The sequence below is a fragment of the Lissotriton vulgaris genome, unplaced genomic scaffold (genome assembly GCF_964263255.1).
Source record: "Lissotriton vulgaris unplaced genomic scaffold, aLisVul1.2 SCAFFOLD_1672, whole genome shotgun sequence".
NCBI lineage: Eukaryota > Metazoa > Chordata > Amphibia > Caudata > Salamandridae > Lissotriton > Lissotriton vulgaris.
In genome coordinates, this window is record NW_028252384.1 from 461909 (window position 1) to 487378 (window position 25470).

At 46.6% G+C, this 25470-nt stretch overlaps 1 protein-coding gene across 1 annotated transcript in view; it reads left to right on the plus strand.

Moving 5' to 3' along the window:
• LOC147662580 (protein O-glucosyltransferase 3-like) overlaps positions 1-25470 on the plus strand; it is a 74844-nt gene that overhangs the window by 34641 nt on the left and 14733 nt on the right. Inside the window, exons 4-7 of the mRNA XM_086951069.1 lie at positions 1370-1586; positions 13139-13335; positions 15999-16193; positions 23703-23807. Of these exons, the coding sequence (XP_086807195.1) occupies positions 1370-1586; positions 13139-13335; positions 15999-16193; positions 23703-23807 (714 nt within the window). The remainder of the gene's footprint in view (positions 1-1369; positions 1587-13138; positions 13336-15998; positions 16194-23702; positions 23808-25470) is intronic.

Below are 25470 nucleotides of genomic sequence, written 5' to 3' on the forward strand. Positions count from 1 at the left end.
CCAGTGAGTTATGTTTGAAGTGTACTATTGTAGAGTAATGTGCGACTAGTATTTGCTCCTGATATACTGTTGAGATGGCAAATGCTTAGTCAAGTCGTGGCTTGGAGCTTGGGAACGTGTATGTGTCAACGCGTCCCTGAGTTTCACTCTCGAGCTACTAATCTCTTCTAATCTGCACTGCAAGTTGTACACATGGGGACGCATAACTAATACCACGTATAGTGGCCTTATGGACATATAATGAACACCATGTCCCGAGGTTTCTTCTTTTCTTTCTCTTTTTATTTATTGGCAATGTGAGTAGAGCACTTGGGGACTTTACATTCAATACCGCGTTCTCTTTGTAGATACGTGGTAGCAGCCTCACCCTCACTCACCCTCACTCACCCTCAACTCCTCACCCTCACTCACCCTCACTCACCCTCACCCACCCTCACCCACACTAACCCTCCCTCAACCCCTCACCCTCACTCACCCTCACCCTCACTCACTCTCACCCTCACTCACCCTCACCCTCACTCACCCTCACTCTCACTCACCCTCAACCCCTCACCCTCACTCACCCTCAACCCCTCACTCACCCTCACTCACCCTCACCCACCCTCACCCTCACTCACCCTCACTCACCCTCACCCACCCTCACCCTCACTCACCCTCACTCACCCTCAACCCCTCACCCTCACACAGTGCAATAGGTCTCGGAGCATTTGAGTTAGAGCTTTTAGAAATGTTTATGGCTTTTTTTTTTAATTCTTTAGCATTGGCTACAGGAAACAAAAATGCTAAAGATTTACAAAAAAACCCATAAACAATTCTAAAAGCACTAACTCTAATGCTGCGAGACCTATTGCATTTCCAATGCTTGTTGATTATTTTGGTCAGTTTTTCATCTGTTCAATTTTTGGGAATTTTGATTTTTGGGCCTATAAATTCATCAATTTTATATGAGGATCCTGAATGTTGTGGTTATGTTTCAAATGTTAGGCAAACCTATGACGGTTAACAATAGTGTATGCCTGCTGTGTTCGTCTTTCATTCCCCGTTTGCCAAGAAATTCTATAAAACCTTCCTTCTTTGTGCATAGTCACTGATATGGTCAATGTTTTACAGTGCCACGCAACAGGAACCTAATATTGCAGTGTGTAGCATTTTTAAAATCATTTGCGCTGAAATTAATGTTGCTTTTTATTGGTGTGCGAACTCCTTTGTAAAGTAGTACTTTGCACTTTGAAACATTTATAGGATTTACATTGTATCGCCAAGTTGTCTGATGCTGTTTTCCTATCAACACGTGTTCACATATGCATCTATTTTACAAATAACGGCATTCCCTATAGTAACTTTCTTTTTTGTAATTTGCATGAACTAGGTACGACTGCCGGATTTTGAATTTTACATTAATGTTGGAGATTGGCCAGTTGAAAACAGGAAGGTGAATGATACCCCAGGTCCCTTGCCAATCATTTCCTGGTGTGGCTCCACCGAATCGAGGGATATCATTCTTCCAACCTATGATATAACCCATTCCACATATGAAACCCTACGAGGTGTCACTAACGACCTGCTCTCCATTCAAGGAAATACAGGTAATTCATTTACTTAACTCCTCTTCTCAAGTATCTGCCAACTCAGATCTGGTGATAAACATGGAAAAAGGTCTTACAGCATTCTGATTATTTGGGTAACATTTCAATTGCTAATTCCACACATGGTAAGGACAGCAACACTGTCAGATAAACACGGATTCAGTCGTGTAGCTGAAGAGCTGGTTGAAGGCACGTTTGCTCAGCCACCCTCGACACATCGTCTTGCGTCACTAAAGGTGCGCCTCATCCCAGGCCTCTGGCATGCAAGAAAGAATTCCAAATTTTAACGTTTTATTTTTATTTCTTGGTTTTTTATTTTTGTATAAGATGTTTTTGTGTACAAGAAGGTTAAGCATAGTCTAACTTGGTTATAAAGATAAATGGGCACCGAGAGCTGGCCTCATTCGGATTTTTCCAAGGTGTGCCTCAATAGAAATGTATTGTAAAATATAGGTACACTTGATGACTTTTGCTGTAAAATTGTATAGTTTTTCACTGCCATGCACGACCAAGATCTTTTCCACTGATCATTCCACATTTTCTAAGTTCTGAGGACTACGTTTTCTGGTATAATGCTTCTATTTTGAAACAGATGAAAGACAAATTCTCATGGTCTCGTACTTATTCACTCAGTAGCAAGGAAAACATGCTGCAGCCTGTCACAGGCATTCCATTAAACATACTAAAATATGGTGCTTCGCTAAGCTTATTTGAAACTAAAATTTCCACTCAAGGTGTAACTCGGTAATTTATTAGTTAAGGTTTTAAACGGAGAATCTAACTACACAGAGCGAGGCCAAGAGAAGCAGTGCTGCCTTTAATCTTCTTTGAAGTTGAGAATAGTGTTGTAAAGGTTCTGAAAGCCTAAAGGTAGCACATAGAGTGACTTCTCCCTCTAAATAAACATAAACAAACACCTAGAGTGAGTGGAATATTGGCTAGGTACCTGTGACGTGGGTGTATGAAGGGACCGGAGACTTTTTCTGGCGAGATATGGTTTTATTTTTGTTACTGATTTCTTTTGTTTTGACGCAAGTCTTTCGCGAGCAAAGTCACTAGGCTCCGTGATAGTGGTTCTCTCCAAGGAGGTAGTCTCTGGGGTGGGATTCGGTCCTGCTCAGCGCTTCTTTTCGGCAGACGCCTTGGTTCCTCTCCACCGGCCAGGCATAGGACAAAAAGACAGAGGAGAGACCGTCAGGACTCGAGTGGTTCGTCGAGTCGCACAGGTGGAACCGGGGAGTGAAGGGGGCACCGCTGACCATGTGTATTTACAATCAGGGATTTACACTGGGTGTGAGGAAGGAGTTAAGTGAGGAGAAGATGGTTTGGGGAATGCAGGAAAAATCGGGAACGGGAGAAGCTATATACAAACATACAGGGTAGTAGCCAGACGTTCGCAGCGCTATAGAGGAGAGTCACCCCGCCTCCCTACCCAGCATGCGAATTGCTGCCGTACCTGTCTAAGCCACACTCCTCCCTCGGAAGTGTGGCACGGCGCTTCACGGGGTCGTTGACCTCCTGGCTTGGCTCTGCTTACAACACGCTCTCAGCTCTTCTCTCGACTCTCGTCACAGTCTTCTTCTTTTCGCGTCCACACACCGTCTCCAAACTCCTCCTGGGTGTCGTCACACCGCACCTTCTGTACTTCCTTGGTCTTAACCAGTCCGATGGTCCTGACGTCATTTGGGGGGTGTTTTCTTCCTCGGTGAACGCCCAATTAAAGGCAGCTTCGCTACATTCCTCCTCCTGCGATGATATAGTTGGGTTGGTAGACCAGTCATTCTGGAGGGAGGGAGGGGAGGCAGAATCAGCTATCCACCATGCACCACAGGGGGAAAGCCCCTCCAACCGCCTGCCCTCCCTGTTACAAACCAGAATATTTCAATAGCCAATATAGGTCACCCTGCACCAAAACACACTTTTTCTTGACTCACAACAGTGGAGCCTCAAATCAATCTAGTGATCAAAGCCGAAAACTATGAAGTTATACTCTTGAGGCATCTTTTTCTGTTTTGAGCTGGACAGTCGTGCATGTACCTTTTGATAGGTGACCGAATGGACTGTGTTAATTGTTTGTATTGTGGTTCATCCATGAATCTCATTCAATGTTTACAATTCCTGCAAAACTCAGTGGCCAAAATCATGACTAGCAAACTTTGCATGTAGGATTTAACTAACCTATTGCTCAAAACTTTCACTGACTTCCTGTTGGACCCGGCCTCCTGGCGTGGTCCCGCTCCTCCCACATGGCAGGCCCTGGACGACATCAACCCCTGTCCTCCAGCCTGAAGCTACCCCCCTCCAACCTTTACAAGAGCCGCCGCTCCTGGCGACCCCGGCTCTCCCCCTCCGGAACATGGCGACCCCTACTCGCCCCTCTCTGCTGGTCCGACCCCTATCCCGGGCCACCAGCTCAGGCCCCGACTCAATCTTGGACCCTCCACGTCCGGCCCCGTGGCCGCGGCCCCAGCGAAGCCCCGACATCGAGGCACCAAGACCCGACCAAGTGGTAAAACGGCCACTTGACGGATCAAGGAGGAGAGTTTCGATGGCCCTCCAGCCGTCCTCGGACGCCTGGTTTCGATCGCCCTCCGGCCTCCCTGGGCGCTGGCTCCACCCCCCTGCGGGGTGTCTGGAAACTCTCATCCCGGCCCCTCTGACCCCCAGGCGCGAGGGTCCGGACATCAAAGGACTCCAGACATATATCTGGGGCAGCTCCGGACTGGGTCAGCAGTTGTATCATGGAGTCGAGAGCCCTGCCGGTGGAATCGCGGCCGACCCTGAGAAGAACTCGCTACTTTGAATTCTGATACTTCGGGGCCCTGCTGGCGCTGCCACGGCCCGACCTCGCTAAACCATCTTAGGAGCCCTGCTGACTCTGCCGCGGCCCGACCTCGCTAAACCATCTTCGGAGCCCTGCTGGCGCTGCCGCGGCCCGACCTCGCTGGACCACCTGCGGAGCCTGCTGGCGCTGCCACGGCCCAACCCCGCTGAACCATCTCGGAGCCCTGCTGACGACGTCGCGGCTCGACCTTGCGGAACCCCCCAGCTCGAGGACCGAGAGCTGAGTGTAGGGTACCCCTGTGCCAGGCTGGTACTAAGACTGTCCCGCTACCCTATTCCCACATTTACCGAGACATTAAGGATCCCTCAATCCGTTTGTACATATTGCTGAAAGAACCTGCCTTGACTGATGATAAAAACTCTAAGAATCTATCCTTGTGTGGTGTCCATTTGTAGTGGTGTGATTGCTCGGCTGTACGATTCTAGGAGAGGAACCTCGCCAGGAGGCCTCTCAACGGCGCTCGGCCAACTCCAGAAGGAGAGGTGGGTCTCAGGGTGGTCGGCCAGACAACTTCTGCCTCCCCCCTTGGATCGCCTTTCTAACATTGGTGGCAGGCGGTGCGATCCGAGCCGATGCAAATCGTAGAGTGACTCACCCGCTACTGACAGAAACACACCACAACCATGACTACCAAGGAAACCAGACCGTCCCGAAGGAACAGTTGGAAGACTATAACCACAAAGAATTGAAACAATTCTGCAAGCACCTGGGCATCGCTACCACTGGACTAAGCACCAAGGACGATTTCAAGCAGGCCCTACAAACATGGGTAGAGGCAGGAGTGACGCCACCCCAGAACGAAGATAACACGATCCCAGATATGCACCCGGAAACCATCACAACCACAGCAGACGAAAGAAATACCAATGTAAACACGGGCCTCTCCCACGAAGACGCCCGAGAGCGAGAAAGGAGCCGGCTCCACGAATTGGAGCTCGCCCGACTCCTTCTGGACGGAGAACTACAGCTGGCAGAGAAAAAGATAGCCCTTGAGCAGCTACGGCTGCAAGGAGACCTGGAGGAGAAACGAGGCAGAGGGACTTAGAGGAGAAGAAGCTCACGTTCGAGCACGAGCGGGGCTTAAAAGAACTTGAAATCAAGGCCAAAAATGGGGAGGCCAGCGGGAACCGGAGCCCACCTCCTCCTGCAGACACGAAGGTCCACATCCCCAAAGATGTTGTCAAAGAATACTATAAAAACGACGACATCCAACAATGGTTTAAGGCCTACGAGGTAGCCATGACCTCGCACCGAGTACCCAAAAAAGACTGGGGTGCCGGCTTGTGGGGGAAGTTCATCAGCGAAGGGAGAGACGCCCTGCTGGAGCTCCCAGACGCCGAGATGACCTCATACGAACATATGAAACCCGCCCTCCTTACTCGCTATGGACTCACCCCCGAGATGTACCGGCAGTGATTCCGAGACTGTAAGAAAATCCCCAGTACTACATGGGTGGAGTATGTGAACTTCTATAGTAGAGCCCTAGAGGGTTGGATCAAAGGCAGCCAGGTCACCACCTACTAGCAGCTGTTCAACCTCATTGTATGGGAGCACCTCTCCAACAACTGTTTTGTCGAGCTCCGGCAGCATCTCCTCGACAGCAAGCTGACCGAGCAACGTAAACTCACCGTCGAGGCAGATCGTTGGGTGAGCACCCGGGTCCCCCGGAACTCGATGGGAGACCACGGCCGAGCTCCCCAGGGGCCCCACCGTCCGCGAGGCGGCGGAGGAGGCCAGAGCAGGAACCGAGACTCCCCCGCGGTGCCTCCCCCGACCAACACTTCGCCATCCCTGGCCAGAAGAGGGGCACCCCCCAGCACGGCCGGGGCCCCGCTCGAACGTTATCTGCCACAAATGCCAGCGACCCGGTCACTATGCCAATGACCCCAACTGCTCGATGAACCAGCGGGCCGGCACCACCGGTCCGCAAAACCGCCAGATCGCGGCCGCCTCCCTGGGAGAGGAAAGGGGCGAAGAAGAAAACTATGACGAAGACCAGACCGAGTGGGAGCCCGCCGCCATGTCCCTGGTATGTCTAGGCGAAAGAGACATGGTCCCCCGGGCCCCGATTCCGGGCAACACTCAGAAGTACCGCCAGTGGGTCGCCATTAATGGGCACCGGGCCGAAGCCCTCCGCGACACCGGAGCCAGCGTGATGGCCGTCCGCTGCCACTTGGTGACCCCTGACCAGATCCTGCCCAATGTGCTGTGCCCAGTACGGTCGGCGGACAATTCCGAGAGCCTGTGCCAAATGGCCCGCATCCCCTTCGAGTGGGGGGGAGTGTCGGGCATGCTGAAAGTGACCGTCCGGGATGATGCCCCCGTGGACTGCCTCCTCGGGAACGACCTGGAAAGTTCCCCCTGGGCCGACGTCGAGCGAAGAGAGCATCTGGGGATGCTAGGCCTTCCCGAGTGGGTCTGTGCGACCACCCGATCCATGACTGCCCGGGCCACCGCCCCGACTGAATCCACCCCAACCGAAGAACCGGAGTGGCCCGCGCCTCTGCCGCCCTCCGTCCCCGAAGACCCCGAGCCCGGTCCACTAGGGCCCAACTGTGAAGAAATTGCCACGCTCTGCGACCTCCCGGAACTGGCCCAATGGCTCCAAGAAGGTGGCCTCACACGAGAACAGTTCCGTCAAGAACAGAAAAAGTGTCCCTCCCTCGAGGGGACCCGACAGCAAGCCGCCGCTCAAGCCGCCGGAGACCCATCGGGGTCCCACTGGGTCTATTGGGACAACGATCTCCTCTACAGCGAGCAAAAGATTGCCGAACTGGGGGCCAGCCGGGTGCTGGTGGTCCCCCTCCGGTTCAGAGACTTCCTCCTGAACCTGGCACACGATGTGCCCCTCGCCGGGCATCTGAGGCAGGACAAAACATACAGCCGCCTGGTGACCCATTTCTACGGCCAAAAATGAGGAAAGATGTGAAAAATCACTGCCGAACTTGCCCAACCTGCCAAGCCAGCGGGAAGAGCGGCGGGAAGCACAAGGCCCCCCTTCAACCATTTCCAGTCGTCAACACCCCATTCGAGCGGGTGGGGATCAACATTGTGGGGTCCCTGGAGCCCCGAACCTCTCAGGGTCACCGTTTTATTCTCGTCCTGGTGGACCATGCCACCCGCTATCCCGAAGCCATCCCTCTCCGAACCGTGACGGCCCCCGTGGTGGGCAGGGCGCTGATGGGGATCTTCTCCCGGGTGGGCTTCCCACGAGAGGTCGTCGGTGACCGGGGTACGAACTTCATTTCCCGATACATGAAGTCCCTGTGGCAACAATGCGGGGTCACGTACAAGTTCACGACCCCCTACCACCCCCAAGGGAACGGACTGGTGGAACGTTTCAATAGAACCCTCAAGGGGATGATCATGGGCCTGGAAGAGCCCTTGCGACGCCAATGGGACGTGTTGCTGCCCTGCCCTCTCTTCGCCTATCGGGAGGTACTCCAGAAGGCCCTGGGGTTCAGCCCCTTCGAACTATTGTACGGGCACCCCGTCCGGGGTCCCCTCAGCCTGGTCAAAGAAGGCTGGGAGGTTGCAGTCCAGGATGCTCCCCCGACGTATACCGGTACCTCCTAACCCTCCGAAACCAGACTCGGCGGTGCCAGGCTGGTACTAAGACTGTCCCGCTACCCTATTCCCACAGTTACCGAGACATTAAGGATCCCTCGATCCGTTTGTACATATTGCTGAAAGAACCTGCCTTGATTGCTGATAAAAACTTTAAGAATCTATCTTTGTGTGGTGTCCATGTGGTGTGATTGCTCGGCTGTACGATTCTAGGAGAGGAACCTCGCCTGGAGGCCTCTCGACGGCGCTCGGCCAACTCCAGAAGGAGAGGTGGGTCTCGGGGTGGTCGGCCAGGCAACTTCTGCCTCCCCTCTAGGATCGCCTTTCTAACACTTCCAATAAAGGTGTGCATGTGTTTTGTCCTTATAAACTTGCTTCATAGATCTTTATATTGACATGCTGACTTGCACGAAAAGCAAGCAGGAGTTAGTTCGTGGGCTGAAGCCTATTTCAAATCTTTAAATCTAAGGAACTAAATGGTGGACATGATGAGGAATGAATTGCCTGATAGGATGAATGTGTTTAACAGCTACTTAATTTTAGGAAGATGTTAAAAACTAAAACTCATTGACAACCTCTGTTAGGGTTCCCTAGATAGTGGGCACCCTTGTTGGGGTTTTAGCAAGGTATAAATAATAGAAATTACATGAGACCTGTGACAGTAACTCCATTTTTGTATACAGGGACATTTGTAGGGAACAGCGTTTACAGGATTTTTTTTTCACTGTAAAAGAAAGCTAAATGGCTACATTGAGCCTCCTCTAGGGAACATGTTTGTTAGCAAGTAACCATGTTTTAAAAAAAATCTATATCATAAGTTCTGAAGCGTAACGTGAAAGAGTTGCAAAGTTTTGCTCCATGAACAGTAAATAAGAATAGAGTATATGAACTTGAGGATGATGAACAATATTCTACAAACTCATGGTCACAGGTTCAAGTCCCGGCGGGCCCACTCAGCCTTTCATCCTTCTGTAGTCCTTAAATTGAGTACCATTGAGTTGGGTAACAATACACCTCTGTTATTCAGTGCCAAGATACCCATGGGTGACGTGAATTTTACAATGACACATGTTATGTTAGCTATTTGAGGAGCAAAAGGACGCTCACAGGTCTGGGCTCCGGTGCCTCTGCACCTGCTGCATAATTGGCAGGTAACACCTTGTCCCCCCTCCCTCATACACATCACCTAACTGCAGCTTACCTCGGACATGAGGTACGGTGGCCACATTGCCATTCTCTTCCGACATGAATATTTTAGTGTCTCAGCCAGTGTAAAAATAGAGAAAATCACCCAAAATCAGCATTTTTCCCCTTTACAGTGCATGCTTAGGACAGTATTTATAAAAACAATGCACTTTAAAATGTGTTGTAGAGGTTCCTTAATTACACCTGACTAGGGTTGCCACCTGGCAGATTATTTTTTTTTTTTACTGACACCACCTGTATTTTAATGTCCCAGCTGGTACAAAAATTTGCAAAACCACCTAAAGCAAGTATTTTTAACCCCTTATCTGTACCTAATTCAAACAGCAAATATACATGGAAAACACTTTAAATGGATTCTAGAGCTGCAAAGAGTCTGGACTATTAAATATAGTAAAAACAGTCATAAAAGTCATGGTACAAATGTATACATAGAATTTTTTTCATAGTTCTATTTAGTATCCTGTCCATGCTCGTGCACACTCTTAAAACTACAACAAATAGCTGGTATTTCTTTTGGAAAGGTGACACCGTTACTCCAGATTGATTATTAATGTAAACAAGGTGAAAAAGCATCACAATGTTTGGCTTTCTCATGGCCTCCTCTGCTGACTGGGGGGGCCAAAGGTCATGTTTGGGTGGGCCTGGCCCACCTGCTAGAACCGGGCTTGATGTGCCCCCTTCAGGGGTTTGGGTGTGAGAAAGGAGAGTGCCCCCTCCACTACAAGCCTATTTCCGAAGTTAGCCTTCTATCAGAGTTTAGTTAGTGGTGCCTCAACATACGTTTCAGGCTTTCCTATAGCTGTGGCTTCTGCTTATCCTAAAATCCTAACATCATTCCATCTGGTAAAACAAAAGAACAAAGATCCTGTGGGTCACATTAAAACCCAGATTAATCACACTAAAGGTACCAGATCCACAATGGGTATGATGGTGTATCAATAAATGAGACACGGGGCCTAAAACATGTCAATGTGATATAATTTCACATGGTAATGATATCAAAGTAATCGGGAATTTAGCACCCCTTTAATGATGAGCTCACTTTTGGCAAGCTTAGCATTGGAATACAAGTGTTCTTATGTCTCAAAAGAATTGTAAATTGCCAAACCGCCTATCCTCATGAACCTTTCTACAGCTTCTTTCCTAAATTGTAGATTTGCCCTCATTAAGATTGCCAAACCTTCTTTTAGCAGAATATGAAGAGAAGCATGGAAGTGAGGACCATTTTGATTTTAATCTCCTCTTGCCTTGAAATTAGTCAAATCCATGGAGAGTAAGGACCAACTGAAGTTTATTCCATGCTTGTGTCACCAAGAGGCTAGGGATGTATTACCCCTGCGTGCCAGGCGCACCTTTGGGACACATACATACAGGGCAGAGGTTGATATAAGTGTTTTCGTAGGTGCGTACCAACAGACACATCTCCTGAGGTAACTAGCCCCCTTGCCATGGAGAGCTTTAAAAAAGTTACCATGGCCTTAAATTGTATACGCTCCCTCGTCGGGAGCCTGTGAAGTGCTTTAAGATGAGGTGTCATGTGGGACCTAGGTTTTAGATGGAGAATTGCCCTAGCTGCTGAATTTTGCACCACCTGAAGGGGCTGCAGGAGAAAATCAGGCAGGCCCATGTAGAGAATGTTCCCATAGTCCAGTCTGGATGTGATCAGTGCCTGGACCACAATCCTCCTAGAATCCAGTGGGAGGAGCGGGAGAAATTTTCTCAACATCCAAAGTAGTCCAAAGCAAGTCCCTTCCAGGGCCTGAACTTGCTAACGCATGTAAAGGGCATTGTCAATATAGATTCCCAAATTATTCACTGTGGATTGAGCCACGCTGGGGGGGGGGGGGGAGAATTCTTCTGGCCACCATTGGCTCCAGTCGTGCACTGCAGGCAAACCGGAAAAAAAATTATTCTGATTTGTCAGAAATGCACTTAAGCTGGTTTTCCTCCTGCCTCCTGAAGACCTCTGTAAGGCAAGGTCTAATCACGCCCCTGTCAAGCTCAGTGCATTTGATACAAGAGAAAATCAGCTGCGTGTCATCAGCATATGAAATTATTTTGACACCATAGGCCTCCATCAGTGCTGTTAAGGGGGACATATACAAGTTAAAAAGCGTTGGGCTAAGACAAGAGCCCTGAGGGACTCCCACCTGTAAACTGGGCCTGGGCGAAGAGAAAGGGGGGAGTCCAAATGACCTGTTCTCTGTCCTCCAAGTAAGATGCTATCCGGCTAGAGCCCTACCTTCAATCCCATATTTTCCAGTCTATCGAGGAGCCTCCGATGTTGCACAGTGTCAAACACTGACGACAGGTCCAACAGTATGAGGATCACTCTACCACCCGATCCAGCTTCTCCTTGAGATGTTTAGTCACCTCCAGCAGTGCAAGCCTTGAAACCTGACTTAGTGGGGTGCAAAAGATTGTGATTTTCATCATACTCCATGAATACTTTGTTGACGTGCCTCTCCAGCACTTTGGAGAATGCCGGAAGGAGGGAGATAGGTCTGTAATTTGTGGGTATGTGAGGGTCAGCACTTGGTTTCTTTAAGAGGGGCAGGATTTTTGCCTGCTTCTAGAGAGGCGGCACAATGCCAGCTGCCCCAGATGAATTCAACACCTTATTAATTTGTTGTTTTATGGTGGAAGCAAGTGCAGGTAAAAGCTTTGCTGGGCACGCATCTACTGGTGAACCAGATTTCAGGCTCATCGGATAAGAAAATGAATCTCCAATTTCAATGGCCGGAAAGTGTAATAGCTGAGGGCCTTGTGAGTTCCAAGGAGGGATGGGGCCTAATTGTTTTCACTTCTGTACTAAGCTCTCTGGAAGACTCGGAGAAGGACTGCTGAATTGTCACTTTTTTAGCATGGAAGGACTGGGCCACCAGGTTAGTCCAGTCTGCTGGCAGCGGGGCTACTTTACTAATTGCCTTAGGAGCCGTAAAAGACTTTACGATCCCAAAGATCTCCTTGTTCCTATTTTTAGTGACCGCTATTTTGCTCTGCCATTAGTTTCTTGGCCACTTTCACCATTTTATGTTGTGCTTTTAAGGCTGGCCTATAAATATTCCTATCCTCCAAGAGATAATGGTTACGCCACTTACTTTCAAGATTTCTTTTTACTGACTCTTAATGATTCAATGAACCAGGGGACTGAGTGACCGATTCCTCTAGAGGTACGCAAGGTCATAGGCGCGACCGCGTCTTTGTTAGTCCTTAACCATGAGTCTATGGCACAGGCATCCACTGCAGGATTGTCTGACAGTGTTGGGACAGATGAAGCGAGTGCCCTCTGTAGGGATGGTAACAATATCTTATTAGGAGCTCTGAAATTGTATTTCGCCGCTTTCGCCCCTGAAGGAACACACTTCCCTGTGGGTGATATTTGAAACAGGACTAGGGAATGATCCGACCCAGTTATAGGGACCAGAGGATCTGTGTCCAATTCCGTATTGCAGAAGATGTGGTCTAATATATGACTCCTCTTATTTGTTGGCTCCTTAATAAAGGGCATTAGCTTACAAGCTGACATTGTTTACAGCAGGGCAGCCACCTGAGGATCCGATGGCTTATCCATATGTAAGTTCAGGTCCCCCAATATCAGAAGGTATTTACATTTAAGAGCTAGCTATGTAATGCATTCATGGAGGGTCCTAATAAAATTACTCGATGTGCCAGGTGGTCTGTAGATCAGCATCCCTGCGTTGCAATGCTGAGATGACAAGGTGCAGCGGAAGCCCAGGCACTCGGCACCTGCCAGTAAATCTAATGAGATAGAAGCACACTCGATCTCCTCTTTACCATCAGCTTCCTGGTAAATAAATTGGTTGTATTTTTCACTGACTGCTGAAGTAACAAAGGTAGCTGTATTCATAAAAGTGTACTGATGAGCAGATGCAAATGTTTCTTTTTATTAAGTGTTCTTTACTTCTGTCAGGTCCTTCCTGGAACAATAAATCTGAACAGGCATTTTTCAGAGGTAGAGACAGTCGAGAGGAACGTCTGCAGCTAGTCCAACTTTCCAAAAAGTACCCAGAACTACTGGATGCCGGGATAACTGGGTATTTCTTTTTCCGGGAGAAGGAGGCAGAGCTGGGAAAGGCACCACTAATGGGATTCTTTGACTTCTTCAAGGTAAACCACTGAACTTTTGAATTTGTTTCCGTGTGGTGCAATGTGAGTTGAAAGTGTCTTCAGGCAGCTTTTCATGCAACCTGCCAACTACAAAGAGGCCATAAAGGGACAAATTGAGTGTATTTTTCATGGAATGGAAATGGGTGTGAGCTTCCAGGAATGTAACATATCAAAGTCATTTAAAGTATGTGAACCCCAAAACAATTGACAACTGCTGAAACAAGTATTACATCAAACAAATACCCAAACAATGACATTTTATTTAAGTAATACACTAAAATTCAACATTTACATTTTAATGGGAAGGTTGGAGCTGTTTAAAATGTGGTTTTATTTCTTAAAGATAAAGCAGTATAATAGACTCCAGCATATCACTTTCGTTTTTGCTCCTAATGCCTGCTTTCTTTTTGCTTGTGAATACCAGTGCTTCCATTGAGGCTTCCAGTCATCCATACTAGATTGTTTGCTGCACTTGTTTGAAAAAGAAAACTTAATTTTTACCCTCTAATTACAAAACCCTTCATATTTACAAAGCATTTAAAAAATGTCAATTCCATTTTGTATTTATATGTATACACGTTATTTAATTTTCTAAACCGTTGTGGACCGTCGCCACCTCCGGTGGCCACTGATATTACCACTGATATTAGAGGTAACATTAGGGGGCCGATTCTGATCCTGGATTTTTATTTTCCATACAAATCGGATCCGTATTTTTTTCCATACAAATTGTACAAGTCCCTTCCAACCCGTGTAGTACGATTCGTACGCGAAAAATACATACAGATCGGCCCGATCCATACAAATCGGATCGGGAAAAGCTGTACGACACGGACTTGTAAAAAAGACCATACAATTTGTAAAAAGGCTGTCCAACCCGCCAAGTACGATTCGTACCGGGTTGTCCGCATACGATTTGTATGGAAAATGGCCTGTATACGCCGAATGATTCGTTCCGGGCAACAAAGTGAACCCCTATACGCCTCGTACCCTGGTATGACTCGTTCTGGGGGTACGACTCATACCGGGGTACGGGTCGTATAGGGGTATGAGGCGTACAGGGGTCCCCCCACATGCGAGGCGTGTGTATGGGGCGTACCCCTTCATCGCATATGTACCCACCGTACCCCACTTTCCGTGTCATCTGTACGCACCGTACATGCGAACCGTACCCCTGTATTCATGGGGTGTACAACGCGTACATGGGGGGTCTGTCTCGTACTGTTTTCGGGGCGTACAAGGTTTTCCCGGCACTTTTTGGCTCTTGTAAAAAAAGACCCGTACGGAGTGCAGTTTGTACGAATCGTACTTGACGGGTTGTAAACTGCTGCCGGGAATACATGGGAATGTCGCGTACAGAGCAATCGGAATCGCTTGAATATACGAGTTGTATTGTCTTTTTTACAATTTGTATGGAGTGCGTCTATTTGTACGGATCGTACTTCCTAGGTTGTAGGGGAATCCTTACAAGTACGAGTTGTATGGGGAAAACGCTCCATACCACGATTTGTACAGCGTTTTTCCAGGATTGGAATCTGCCCCTAAATGTAATTATCTAATTGAATTCTCATTTTAACAATGAATTCGAACACTTTTAGTTTTACTAGTTAACAATAATTTATATACAGAAATTCAGGTACCCCAATTCAAAGAAGACTGATGTGTGTATTGTACCAATGTTCTTTTTCAGCGTCACGTTGACACCTACAAGCCATGTAAATATCACACATATGCAGGCTGCAAACTGAGAAATGTCACATGCATGCATATTTAAAATGTGCCAGCTATTTGTTAGTCGAGGATACTACGAAAGGTGCTTTGACAGATAGGGCCCACAGAGGGCTAGAATGTTTACATCATGGGAGATGTTCTGGACATTTGCTATAACTTGCTAGATGGAGTCTCCGAGTATAAAGCACATTGTTGATTTGATCACAAATTTTCATTGTCGGAAGTGTAAAGTGGCTGATATTCAGATGAAACTAAAAGAACTCATTAAAAAGACATTAAAAAATCTTAGAGGAGATTATTTTGCCTACACGTGAAGTGCAACATATTGCAAAAACTCCATGGTGCCTTAACATATATTAAACATTGACCAAATCTCTTACTTCTAGTGTTTATTATTTAAGCTGGTCCAACTTTTCAAACACTGTCTTATTAACTCCTAAGTTCTCAGATTAAGCAGATTCCACGCTAGAGTTCTATTTCTAGAGAAATAGCCCCTGGTGCCTTACTTCAAGAGACAGGTCTTCAGCTTCTTGCAGAATTCAAGAAGAGATGAGGAGGCTCTGATGTGTAGTGAGAGATTGATCATCCCTTTAGGAGCGATCTACTTGAAGGCACAACCTCCTGATCTGCTTTTGAGTATGCAGGGGCCACGTGCCAGTGAGAGTCTGGTTGAGCAGAGGTGTCTGGATATTCATATATGAACCCATGTCTCATAATATATGCTAAAAAGGACACTGATTCAACGAATAGCTGCAATTCATGTCCTACATATGTTTGAGTTTTAAATATACATGTTGAAACAAATGCCCATATGGTTGAGGGCAAGGCTGGTTTGGTGCACGGTAATTAGTCATTTTTATGCTGTGTAACTTTGAGCTTTCCTTGTAAAGAAAGAAAGAAATTGCATTCTTTTCTTATATCCTTCTCTGCAGTACAAATACCAAATAAATGTGGATGGCACTGTTGCGGCGTACAGATTTCCATACCTCATGCTGGGTGACAGTCTTGTGTTGAAGCAGAACTCTCCATACTATGAACACTTTTATGCTGCTTTGCAGCCATGGAAACACTATGTTCCTTTTAAAAGAAACCTCAGTGACCTACTTGAAAAAATAAAATGGGCCAAGGTGAGTGCCAGTTCCTGGTACAGGGCATGAGTATCCTGTGTTCTGGGGGATATGGGTTTTAAATAAGTGAAGCAGGATGCCCCCTTTGTTTTTTATTGCTTTATGTAGCACAGAACCACCCATCCATGTTTCCGAGAGCTGTACAACGTGCTTGTAAAAACATAAGCTCAAGAAGCAAATGGTGAAAACTATTTAGGAGATCAGAACTGATAATTTGCAATTATACGGTTACAAGAAGCATTGAGGGTAACCGTTACAGAGTGCTATAAATGTGTTTTGCAATCGCACGTAAAACATTTAGAGAAGCAGATTCAGAAACGCCATACAGAGTGTGAGTGTGTACAATGACAGGAGCAGAAGGAACCTGATGTGTGTTAATTGGGTTATCATCAGCTTACTGGTAGTCATAAAAAATGTGCAATGCTGTGATAGTTTTAAATTAATAGCAGGTTAGTATTAAATCGGGAGATACCTATGTTAGTGAGAGAAGTTGCTGGCTGGTGTGAGAACAGTCCTGCCTAGGGTCATGTCAGTTGAACATAGCCAACTTCACCTAGACAGTAAACAAGATAAGTATCTAATAGAATGTAATGATCATCTGTGAAGAAAACAGGCAATTTGGAATTGATGGGAAAATTTCAGAGCAATGCTAGTATTCTTAATGGTTTTAAGCCAGATAGGTCCGCTGTTATAATTGAGGTTTGGGAAGAATAAACCAAATCTTTGGCTTTGAAAAATAGAATCTAAGGATTTTTGAAGAATTGAATTTAATAAATTTCTGTTCTATGAAAATATGTATGGCTTGCAACACCATTCCAACCATGGAGATGGATTAAGGAGAGTCCTATATAAGGAAAATGGTAGTGCCCTCAGCATAATGTTGATTGGTGACCCCCAATAGGAACATCAAGAACAAAAGATAGAAGACTAAGGGAGCCCTGAACACCATACGGCATGGGAGGGAGCTCAAAGCAAATTAATATTTTTTTCTTTTCTGAGTGTGATCCATACGATATGCGCTGAACCATATCAGTACCGTTCCACCAATACCTATTCCGCTTTTTTAGATTGTGTAAGATGGTTTGGTGGTCAACTGTTTCAAATACTGATCTTCTTGTATTTTGCAGTACCAAGGCACAGATGCATTTGGGGTCAATAGGTGTCAATAGGTGTAGACCTTTGGGAGGAGGATGTAGATCTGTCCATTGTATGTGATAGATTCACGAAATGGCCCCCTATACCTTCTGTGTTCATTGTACAAGAAGCCTTACAACTTGCAAGTACTGTACTAATACAGAAGCACAATAACCACATCATTAGATGTGGCTGTTTTACTGAACTTCTATTTGTATGACATATGGAGTAGTTAGAAGCTGCAGTAGAAGTGTTCTCCTACTTGTGCAGATGATGGTTTGTACCTTCAGTTTTGATTTGGGTGGTGAAGTTGGTTTTGGAGATAAGTCAGGCAAAGGTGCCTTGGACATTGATACCAGAGGCCAGATGCCAGCCGCAACAGACTACATTTAGAAGTTCAGCTGGTAGTTGCCAATTTGTGTCACATTGTTTGCTTTGTTGAAAGGGAGCCTGATTTAGATAATTGGTAGTTACATTGAACGTTTCATAAGGTTCAGCAAGTGGAAACCATAAGTGGCCGAAAATGGTAATAGTGATGCCTGATCATTAGCTGGTAAATTGTCCCGGACAGTGCTGCTAACGCCTTGCAGAGGGGAGCAGTGGATAAGACTATGTTTTGATTCTCGCCTCTGTAGGTGTTGTTCAAGGCAAGAAGTCAAATTGTACCTCTGAGCTTCTCACACCTTGTGTGGGCATTTCCTCACCTAAAGTGCATACCAACTAACTGGCCACTCTACTTATCCAGTATTCTGGATTCACACAGGTGTGCAATGATCTGGAGGGCATCACAACACCCCGCCCCCTCACCCCCCACCCCTCTGCCACTACCAAAAAATAAAGATTAGGAAGTTTTGGCTGGTAGGCAGTAGGGATTTTTATTGGACTCCTTTCCTTTTTAGGTCGAGCCTAGAGCAGTGCATGCGCTGCTTGGTCGACTTTTAGTAAGGGGGTTTTCAGAGTGCTACCACAGGGATTTTGGTGGCCTGAAGCTTGCGCCCGCGCGCAGCCTCATCTGTCTTTTCTTCCCTGTCACAGGTAATTAAGTGCATCACGATCACTTTCACTTTCAGCTCCCGCGCCCTCTGAGGCCCAGTCTTCCTCTTCCTTCCTATTTTCGGCACCCGCGCCCTCTGAGGCTCAATCTTCCTCTTCCTTCCCACTCCTCCCCCAGAAGTGCCGGCCCGTCTTCACGCTCCTCTATGGGGGTGCAGACCGTTCCTCTCTCTTCTGAGGTGCAGACCAGTCCTCTGCTCTCTCCCTCGGGTGCAGACCGTTCTTCGCTCATTTGAGGGGCAGCACTTTTCTCACTCCTTTGAAGAGCAGACCCGTCCTCACTCCACTACCTAAAGGTGCAGACCCGCCCTCTCTCCTCTGAGGTGCAGCCCTCCTCCTCACTCCTCCCCCAGAAGAGCAGACCCTTCCTCGCGCCAATCCCTGCAGACACAGACCCTTCCTCGCCCGGGCTGCAGCTCTCTTCCTCCTACTCCTCTCCCAGAGGTGCCGGCCCGTCTTCAGTTCATCCCTCGAAGCTCTCAGCAATCCGGCCTGGCTGCCCTTTCCGTGCCCGTGGTGACGTGGTACAGGGTGGACTGGAAGCACCTCCGCAGGTGGGCACCTTGTCCGCCCATGGTGCCCTCTTAGTGGGCTGTAGAAGTTGGGTGCCAGGTTTACTGCCACTTGCAGCAGGCGGGCGAAGGAGCTCTGTCCCTGCCAGCCTGTGAGCTCAGCCTCTCGAGTCTGACGAGTGTCCTTGCTGTGCTCTCTCCTCTCTCACGCCCTCCCTTCCTCACACCGGTGGTTCGCTGCCACAGCTCTGCCTGTGTGTGCTCTGAGCGTGATTCTGGTCTCTGCCTGTGTGTGCGTGTGGTGTGAGTGCTCAGTGTGTGCGCACTCTGTGTGTGTGTGTGTGTGTGTGTATATACTATGTGCGTATGTGTGTGCGCCGTTTACGTATTGTCTGCATACGCTGGTGTCTCTCTATGTGCCAGCCAATTTCTCTGTGTTTATATCCCAGCGTGTGACGCCATGGTGTATCTATCTATGTGTGTCAAATTGTACAGCATGCCAATATTCCAATTGGTATCATTCCCTGTATGCTCCTCTGTGTCTTGTAACTCTGTCACTTTCTAGCTTGCACCCATTCTGGTATGTCTTCCTAGGTGTTAGCTTTAAGTCGATGGCTGTTAGCGTGTGTTTCTGTCCTACTTTGTCTGCACCTGTACTTCTGCAAGTTTCTATGTGCTTGTCTATGTGTCTCTCTTTCGCTATGGATGTCAGTCTCTGTGCGCGTCTCTCTGGCTCCCATCTAGAGTGCGTCTATATGCATGAGTGCACTCTTCAGTGTGAGGCAAGCTCTATCTAGACCTGTGTCTGCACATGTCCTTCTCTTTATATTGACTGATGTCTTTGCCCATTCTCTTCCTACCATCGCACATTTCTATCCAATGTCTTGCTCCCTGCTCTTTCTCTATCACATCTGACTTTTCTTTAGCCACACATGTCCCTCTTTCCCTCCTCGCACCCATCTTCTCTCATCCGTTTCCATCTTTTGTCCCTTCTTTCACGCAACTGCTGCACTTTTTTATCTGCCCTTTCTTTATCCTATATTTTTCATCATTCTATTTTATCTAATTTGCGATTATATTATCTGTTGCTCTTTGGTTCTCACTCACTCGTTTCACTGTATTACCCCCTCCGCCTTTATTATGTCTTTGCTTCCCTTTTCTCTTTCTTACCTACCGTCTCCTTCCCTCTCGTGTTCTCTCTGTCTGGTCTAGCATTTTCCTGCTCTTTCTCTTCTTTTCCTCCACTCCTACCCCATCCATTCATCCTTTTCTCCCTTCGCTTAATCTGTGGTTACGCTTTCTCTTCCCTTTTCATATTTTCAGCTGTGGTGACTCCTTCTCCTCCCTTTTCATGTTTTTTATCGCGCCCCTGCGCATTCAACTCTCCCTTCTCTTCTTTCAGAGCTCTGCTCCACTCTCTTCTGTCGCCTGTTTGGAGTGACCAGCAGCTCCTGGATGGAGAAGCCCTGAATAATCGAGGGCTTAGGGACCCCGCATTAGGGTCCTGCTCCTCGTTTAATTCAGAAATAGATCTCCTTCTGTCTCCTGGAGCTCTTCTCCTGTCTCCTATAGTTCGCTTAAATTCTACCTCATCTCAGTTTGATTACCCTCTCCTCTCTTCCAAGGTCTCACACTGGTGTCTCCTCGCTATCATTCCTCCCTTCTTCTTTCGCTCTGTTCTCGCGCTGTTGTCTGCACCCCATGTCTCATCTGATCCAATCACCGGAGCAGAGGTTCGGACACGGCCACGTTCTCTGATACGTTCTGACGGCCTCTTTCCTCAGCCATTATTTGGGGAGGGAGGAGGCGTTTAACACTGTGAATCCCGCTCACAGGCCAGGGTGACACCAGGGGTGATCCTGCCCCAGGGAAAACCGCTGTCCCGCCTCCTCATAAGCTACAAATGCATACAAGTTCTTGTTTGGAAAGGCAAGTTTTAGTGCAGAAACGTGACCGAGATACCGAAGTCCTTTAATATCGATTATCGAGGCTGATTCATTGGAATGGGGCCGGCCAAGGAAAGTAAGTGCCTCTTTCTACTTAACTGCCCTTCCTGAAAACTTTTACTGTTTCAGAGCCACAATGATGAACAAGCATTGGCATAGCCAATAGGTCTCGCTTTTGGGACCTTATAAGTGTTTAGCCATGCAACAGTTGGTGTTGTTGCACCAAGGATATTGTGCTGCATAACTAAATACTTATAAGGTCCCAAAAGCAAGGCCTATTGGCTATGCCAATGCTTGTTTTCCCCTTAGTCTCTGTCTAGTGACAGATTTACAGCCCTAAACAAGGGGCTCGTTCACCATTAGAGGATTCTTTGCCAAACGCGGGATGGCCGATCATAAATCCAACACTCATGGGGTGTGTGAGGCCATCCCGATAATTTTTTTTCTTGCACACCTCTGTAAATCCAGAATACTGGAAGAGTAGAGTGGCCAGTTGATTAGTATGCACTTTTGGTGAGGAGTTGCCTACACAATAAGGTGTGAGAAGCCCAGAGGTAGGGCTAGAGATATAGGGGCCTGTATTTCTTTTTGTGGTTAGTGTACTTCTAAGGGAGAACACAAATGGTTCCCTTTAAATAAACTCTCTCCCACTCCCTCGGACCCAACATCAGTGGGCTGTACTGTGGTAAATATAAGTCAAGTTGGCCTAACGTTTTACCCTTCGCCCTGCATAAGGGTTGGATGGTAGGGTAGGAAAGATCTCCTTTCTTCTCCTGTAGTTGTTCGGCATGCACTTTGAATGCAGATAAAGAGGCGGGGGTACTTATGTGGGTATTTACACCCTGCAGAATTGGCCAAAGAATCAATGGCTTACACAAGATATGCATTTGATCAGCTTCTCAAAGATGCAACTTTGCAAACTACCGGAAAAGCATCAGATTTAGCTCTTCCTCCTTCCTCACAGTATGAAGAAGGAGGTGTACTAAATATTGTGTTTTATTATTTTACAAAAAATAAAGCCTCTGAACATTTTAGTGTCGGTGCATCAGTGCAGGACTTTTAAACAATAGTTCCTGGGTTTGTTGCAGGTAGGAATGTTAGAAAGCAGGTTATGAAAGGAATTGTTTGTGGTTTGTGGTAGTGCTAGACAAAACCTGAAGCCATCGAGCACCTGTAACACAATACGTGTGGGAGATCTTCACAGATGTATCCTTTGTTCTGCCTTGGTGGCAGCTCAATTTCAAACCTGCTATTAGAAATTAAAATAGTTTGCACGGCAGATAGTCGCCCAGGGTAACAACGCCTTTGTTATTTTGTTAAAAAAAACGTGCAATATTGGCCCTGAGTCAAGCCCTTGAAATGTAATACTAATCTTTGAAGTTTGGCTTAATTTCAGTATTTTTAAACTGCTCAAGCAAAAACACCCGCATCTAAATTGTATCGAGACGGAGGGTTGTGTTTGCTGAAATAGATTTTAAAGGTGAACGTGGGTAAATGCCTCTAAACACGTGACGTGGGAGGCTCAACAACAAACGCTGAATTGTTCACAACTGAAATCCCACATCTAAAGGCCATACCTGCCTTACATTTGCTGTGCCAAAAAATATTTTCAAATCTTGCCTGTCACGTCACTTGACGGGGTACTTATTAAACGTCTCGTTCTCAAAGTTGTTTGTAGATCATAAAACAAAATGCAGTAGTGGAATGCTTGAATGAACTAAAACCGGCCTCGGGTTGCTCTTAATTCTGCTGAGATGGGAAGTGGGCTGCCTATTTGTGGGGGACGGTTCCTATTGGAGGAGGACGAAGGATGGTTTGCATGTGATAGGTCCCCCTTTGTAATGACACTAGCCAGCTAAAATACCAATGTATGGCATGTGAACAGGGTCATTACCGGTGGTTCCATTTAATTCCAAGCATTTATTTTTGTCACTTTTGCGGCCAAGCTGTGCTAGTGCTTTTTATTTAGTGGTGCTTAAAAGCGTTCCTTCCTGCTCCCCCTTTTCAGGTTTTATTTTCTGAATTGTCAGGTGACATCTCTCTGGTGCACGCTGCAATAGAATACACGCATGACTATTATAAAAAATGCAGGAATTATGGTATTGAAATCAGGTGGGTCGGTTTTCAAGCACATAATGTGACCTGTAATGGATAACCAATTGCAGTGTCGTGAATGGTGATTGATGATTTTATTTTTGTGAAAAATGAATAAAATCTACAGAAGAACTACAGAAACAGTCACTGTTTCCTTTTAAGATAAAAGGTGAATTAAATTGAAAACAAAAGGTGTTATGCAGGTTTATAGAGCTTCTTATCACCCAGAAGGGTATCTTGATGCTGAGCTGGTGTGAGTCAAGCCAAACCTAGAGCCTTGTGGGACTACTCAAAAAGCCAAGTCATCAGCTTCTTGCAGAACTCAGGAAGTGAGGAGGAGGCTCCTACATGTAGCGGGAGGTCATCCACGCTTTAACAGCGATGTACGAGAAAGCTCGACTGTTAGATCTGGTTTTCTGTATGCATGGGATGTGTGCAAGCAGGAGTTAGGATGAGCGGAGGCGTCTGGAAAGTGCAAAAATCTTAGCATTGAAATGCCATATTTTCAAGATGCCCGTTTATTTCAAAACAGAGGTCAAATGTCGGATTTTAAATGTATCCTTCTGTTTAGATTTGGGATAGGTCTTAACGCTATGTTGCATGCCCCCGCACTTCGTTAAACCTCGGGCATGCGCTTCGCTTTCTTCTCACCACAACGCGCTGATAGGCACCAGTTGTGGAGGACTATGTTTCTTGAGGTCTGCATCCTTCAAGTGATCTGCCACCAGCTAAACAAATGACCTTACATGTGTTTATTTTAACATTTCCAGGAACACGATGAAGAAGCTCGGAATATTGCCAAGGCGGGACAGTCACTCGCGCGGGAGCTGCTTCAGCCTCACAGACTGTACTGTTACTACTACACAGTATTTCAGGTGAGTGTAAATAGAATAGTTACAAGTCCATTCTAGTTGTGGTTGAACTTGGCAAACCAGCATGAAGCATTCTCTGAGGCTGGTAACAATGGCTGTTCATTAGTGGTTAAGGTAGTCCTTCAATTTCCAAATCTTCATTTCAAAATGTAACCTTCATTCGAGTAGTCTTCTGACACAGTGTTTCACTTTCTAACGAGCTTTTAGGAGGAGCTTACCCCAAAGGGCAGATCTGAATGGAACATTAACTTTACAAAACTCGCACACCTCTTCTTTAATGGACCAGCCCCTGGTACAAAGACAACCAGCCCCAGAAGCCCACAGATTCAGGGCCCATCAGCTTTGATGTCGGACTATCGGGCATTGTGAGAGGTCTGGCCTAAAAGGGCACTGTCAACTGTTTTGTGGGCTAACATGAGGCTGGTTTTGTGAACATACCAATACACTATCATTGATGTACCGTCAAATGCATCTTTTGGCGCTGGTTAGCTCACAATTTCTCTTGTACAAGACCTCCTGTAAAAATTCCGTTTTGCTAATAAGCACTACCTTGCTTATTATAGTTGTCACATACAACTTTAGCTGTTTGTGAGAGGACATGCCATCTCATTTCACACTCTACAGATATTTACATCCATCCATCCATACAGATGCAAAAGGAGGCTTTAGAGTAGCCCTTTCAGCCATTGGCTACTCTGGTTCAGCTGGCTTTAGGCATTGGCTAACGGGTATTACATCCGCTTTTGTATCAGTCAACAGCATTTCACAGATGTGGATTAGTCCACATGCATATTGGCGTTAACACTTTGTTTTCGAATATTTGTTTTCATTTTGTTATGCTTTTATACATTTTTATGTTTTTTTAATTTTAACCGACTCGAGGTTTAATAAAGAGCCTTGTGACTTTCTTTTTCAAATGTTAAATCAACAGTTTTATTTGTTAGCTTGATCTTTTTATTTCCTAGGTTTACTTTGCTTCAGATTTGTATATATTCTTTCATTCTTGGTTTTCATCTCGTAGTTTTGTTTAGATTTGCGGGTTGACCTTGTTTATGTGGTTTTGATTTCAAGTGTCCTTAAATTGAAACAGGAGGAGCATGTAAGCTCCTGTTATGTCAGCCAGAGCTATAGCTGTGCTGATATCCACTGCTTAAACCGGAAGGAGATCTTAAAGAGTTTGCCTTACTAGGGAGACATGACTGGTATCACATCTGTTCATGAACTTCATATAGTGGTGTTGACTGAGGATGAAGGGGTGGACTGTCTGCAGGTGCTGAAAGTCGAAGTGCATCACTGAGGTACAGTGCTGAGGAGAGAAATAATTCTCAGGGTGAGGGTGTTGTTAAAACGGAGCACAACCACACCCTGCATCAACGTTTCATTTGTATCTGTGGAGTCGTTTTCAAAGTAATCTCTAGGCTGCCACCTGCAGATGCCACTGGAATGACATCGAAGGACCAAACCTTGAGGTAGCTAATTCTTAGGCATGATGGTTTCATTTAACAATTTCTTGTGCTAGCACAGACCGATAAACAGCTGGCATCGGGATTTCCTCCGTTAACGCTGTAGGACAGTCTAGAGCAGCAGTGAGTCGTCGCTGGCACCTCACGTACATTTGTTCTATACAGAACATCCAAAATGCAGCCGCAAGACTGGTCCTCAACCT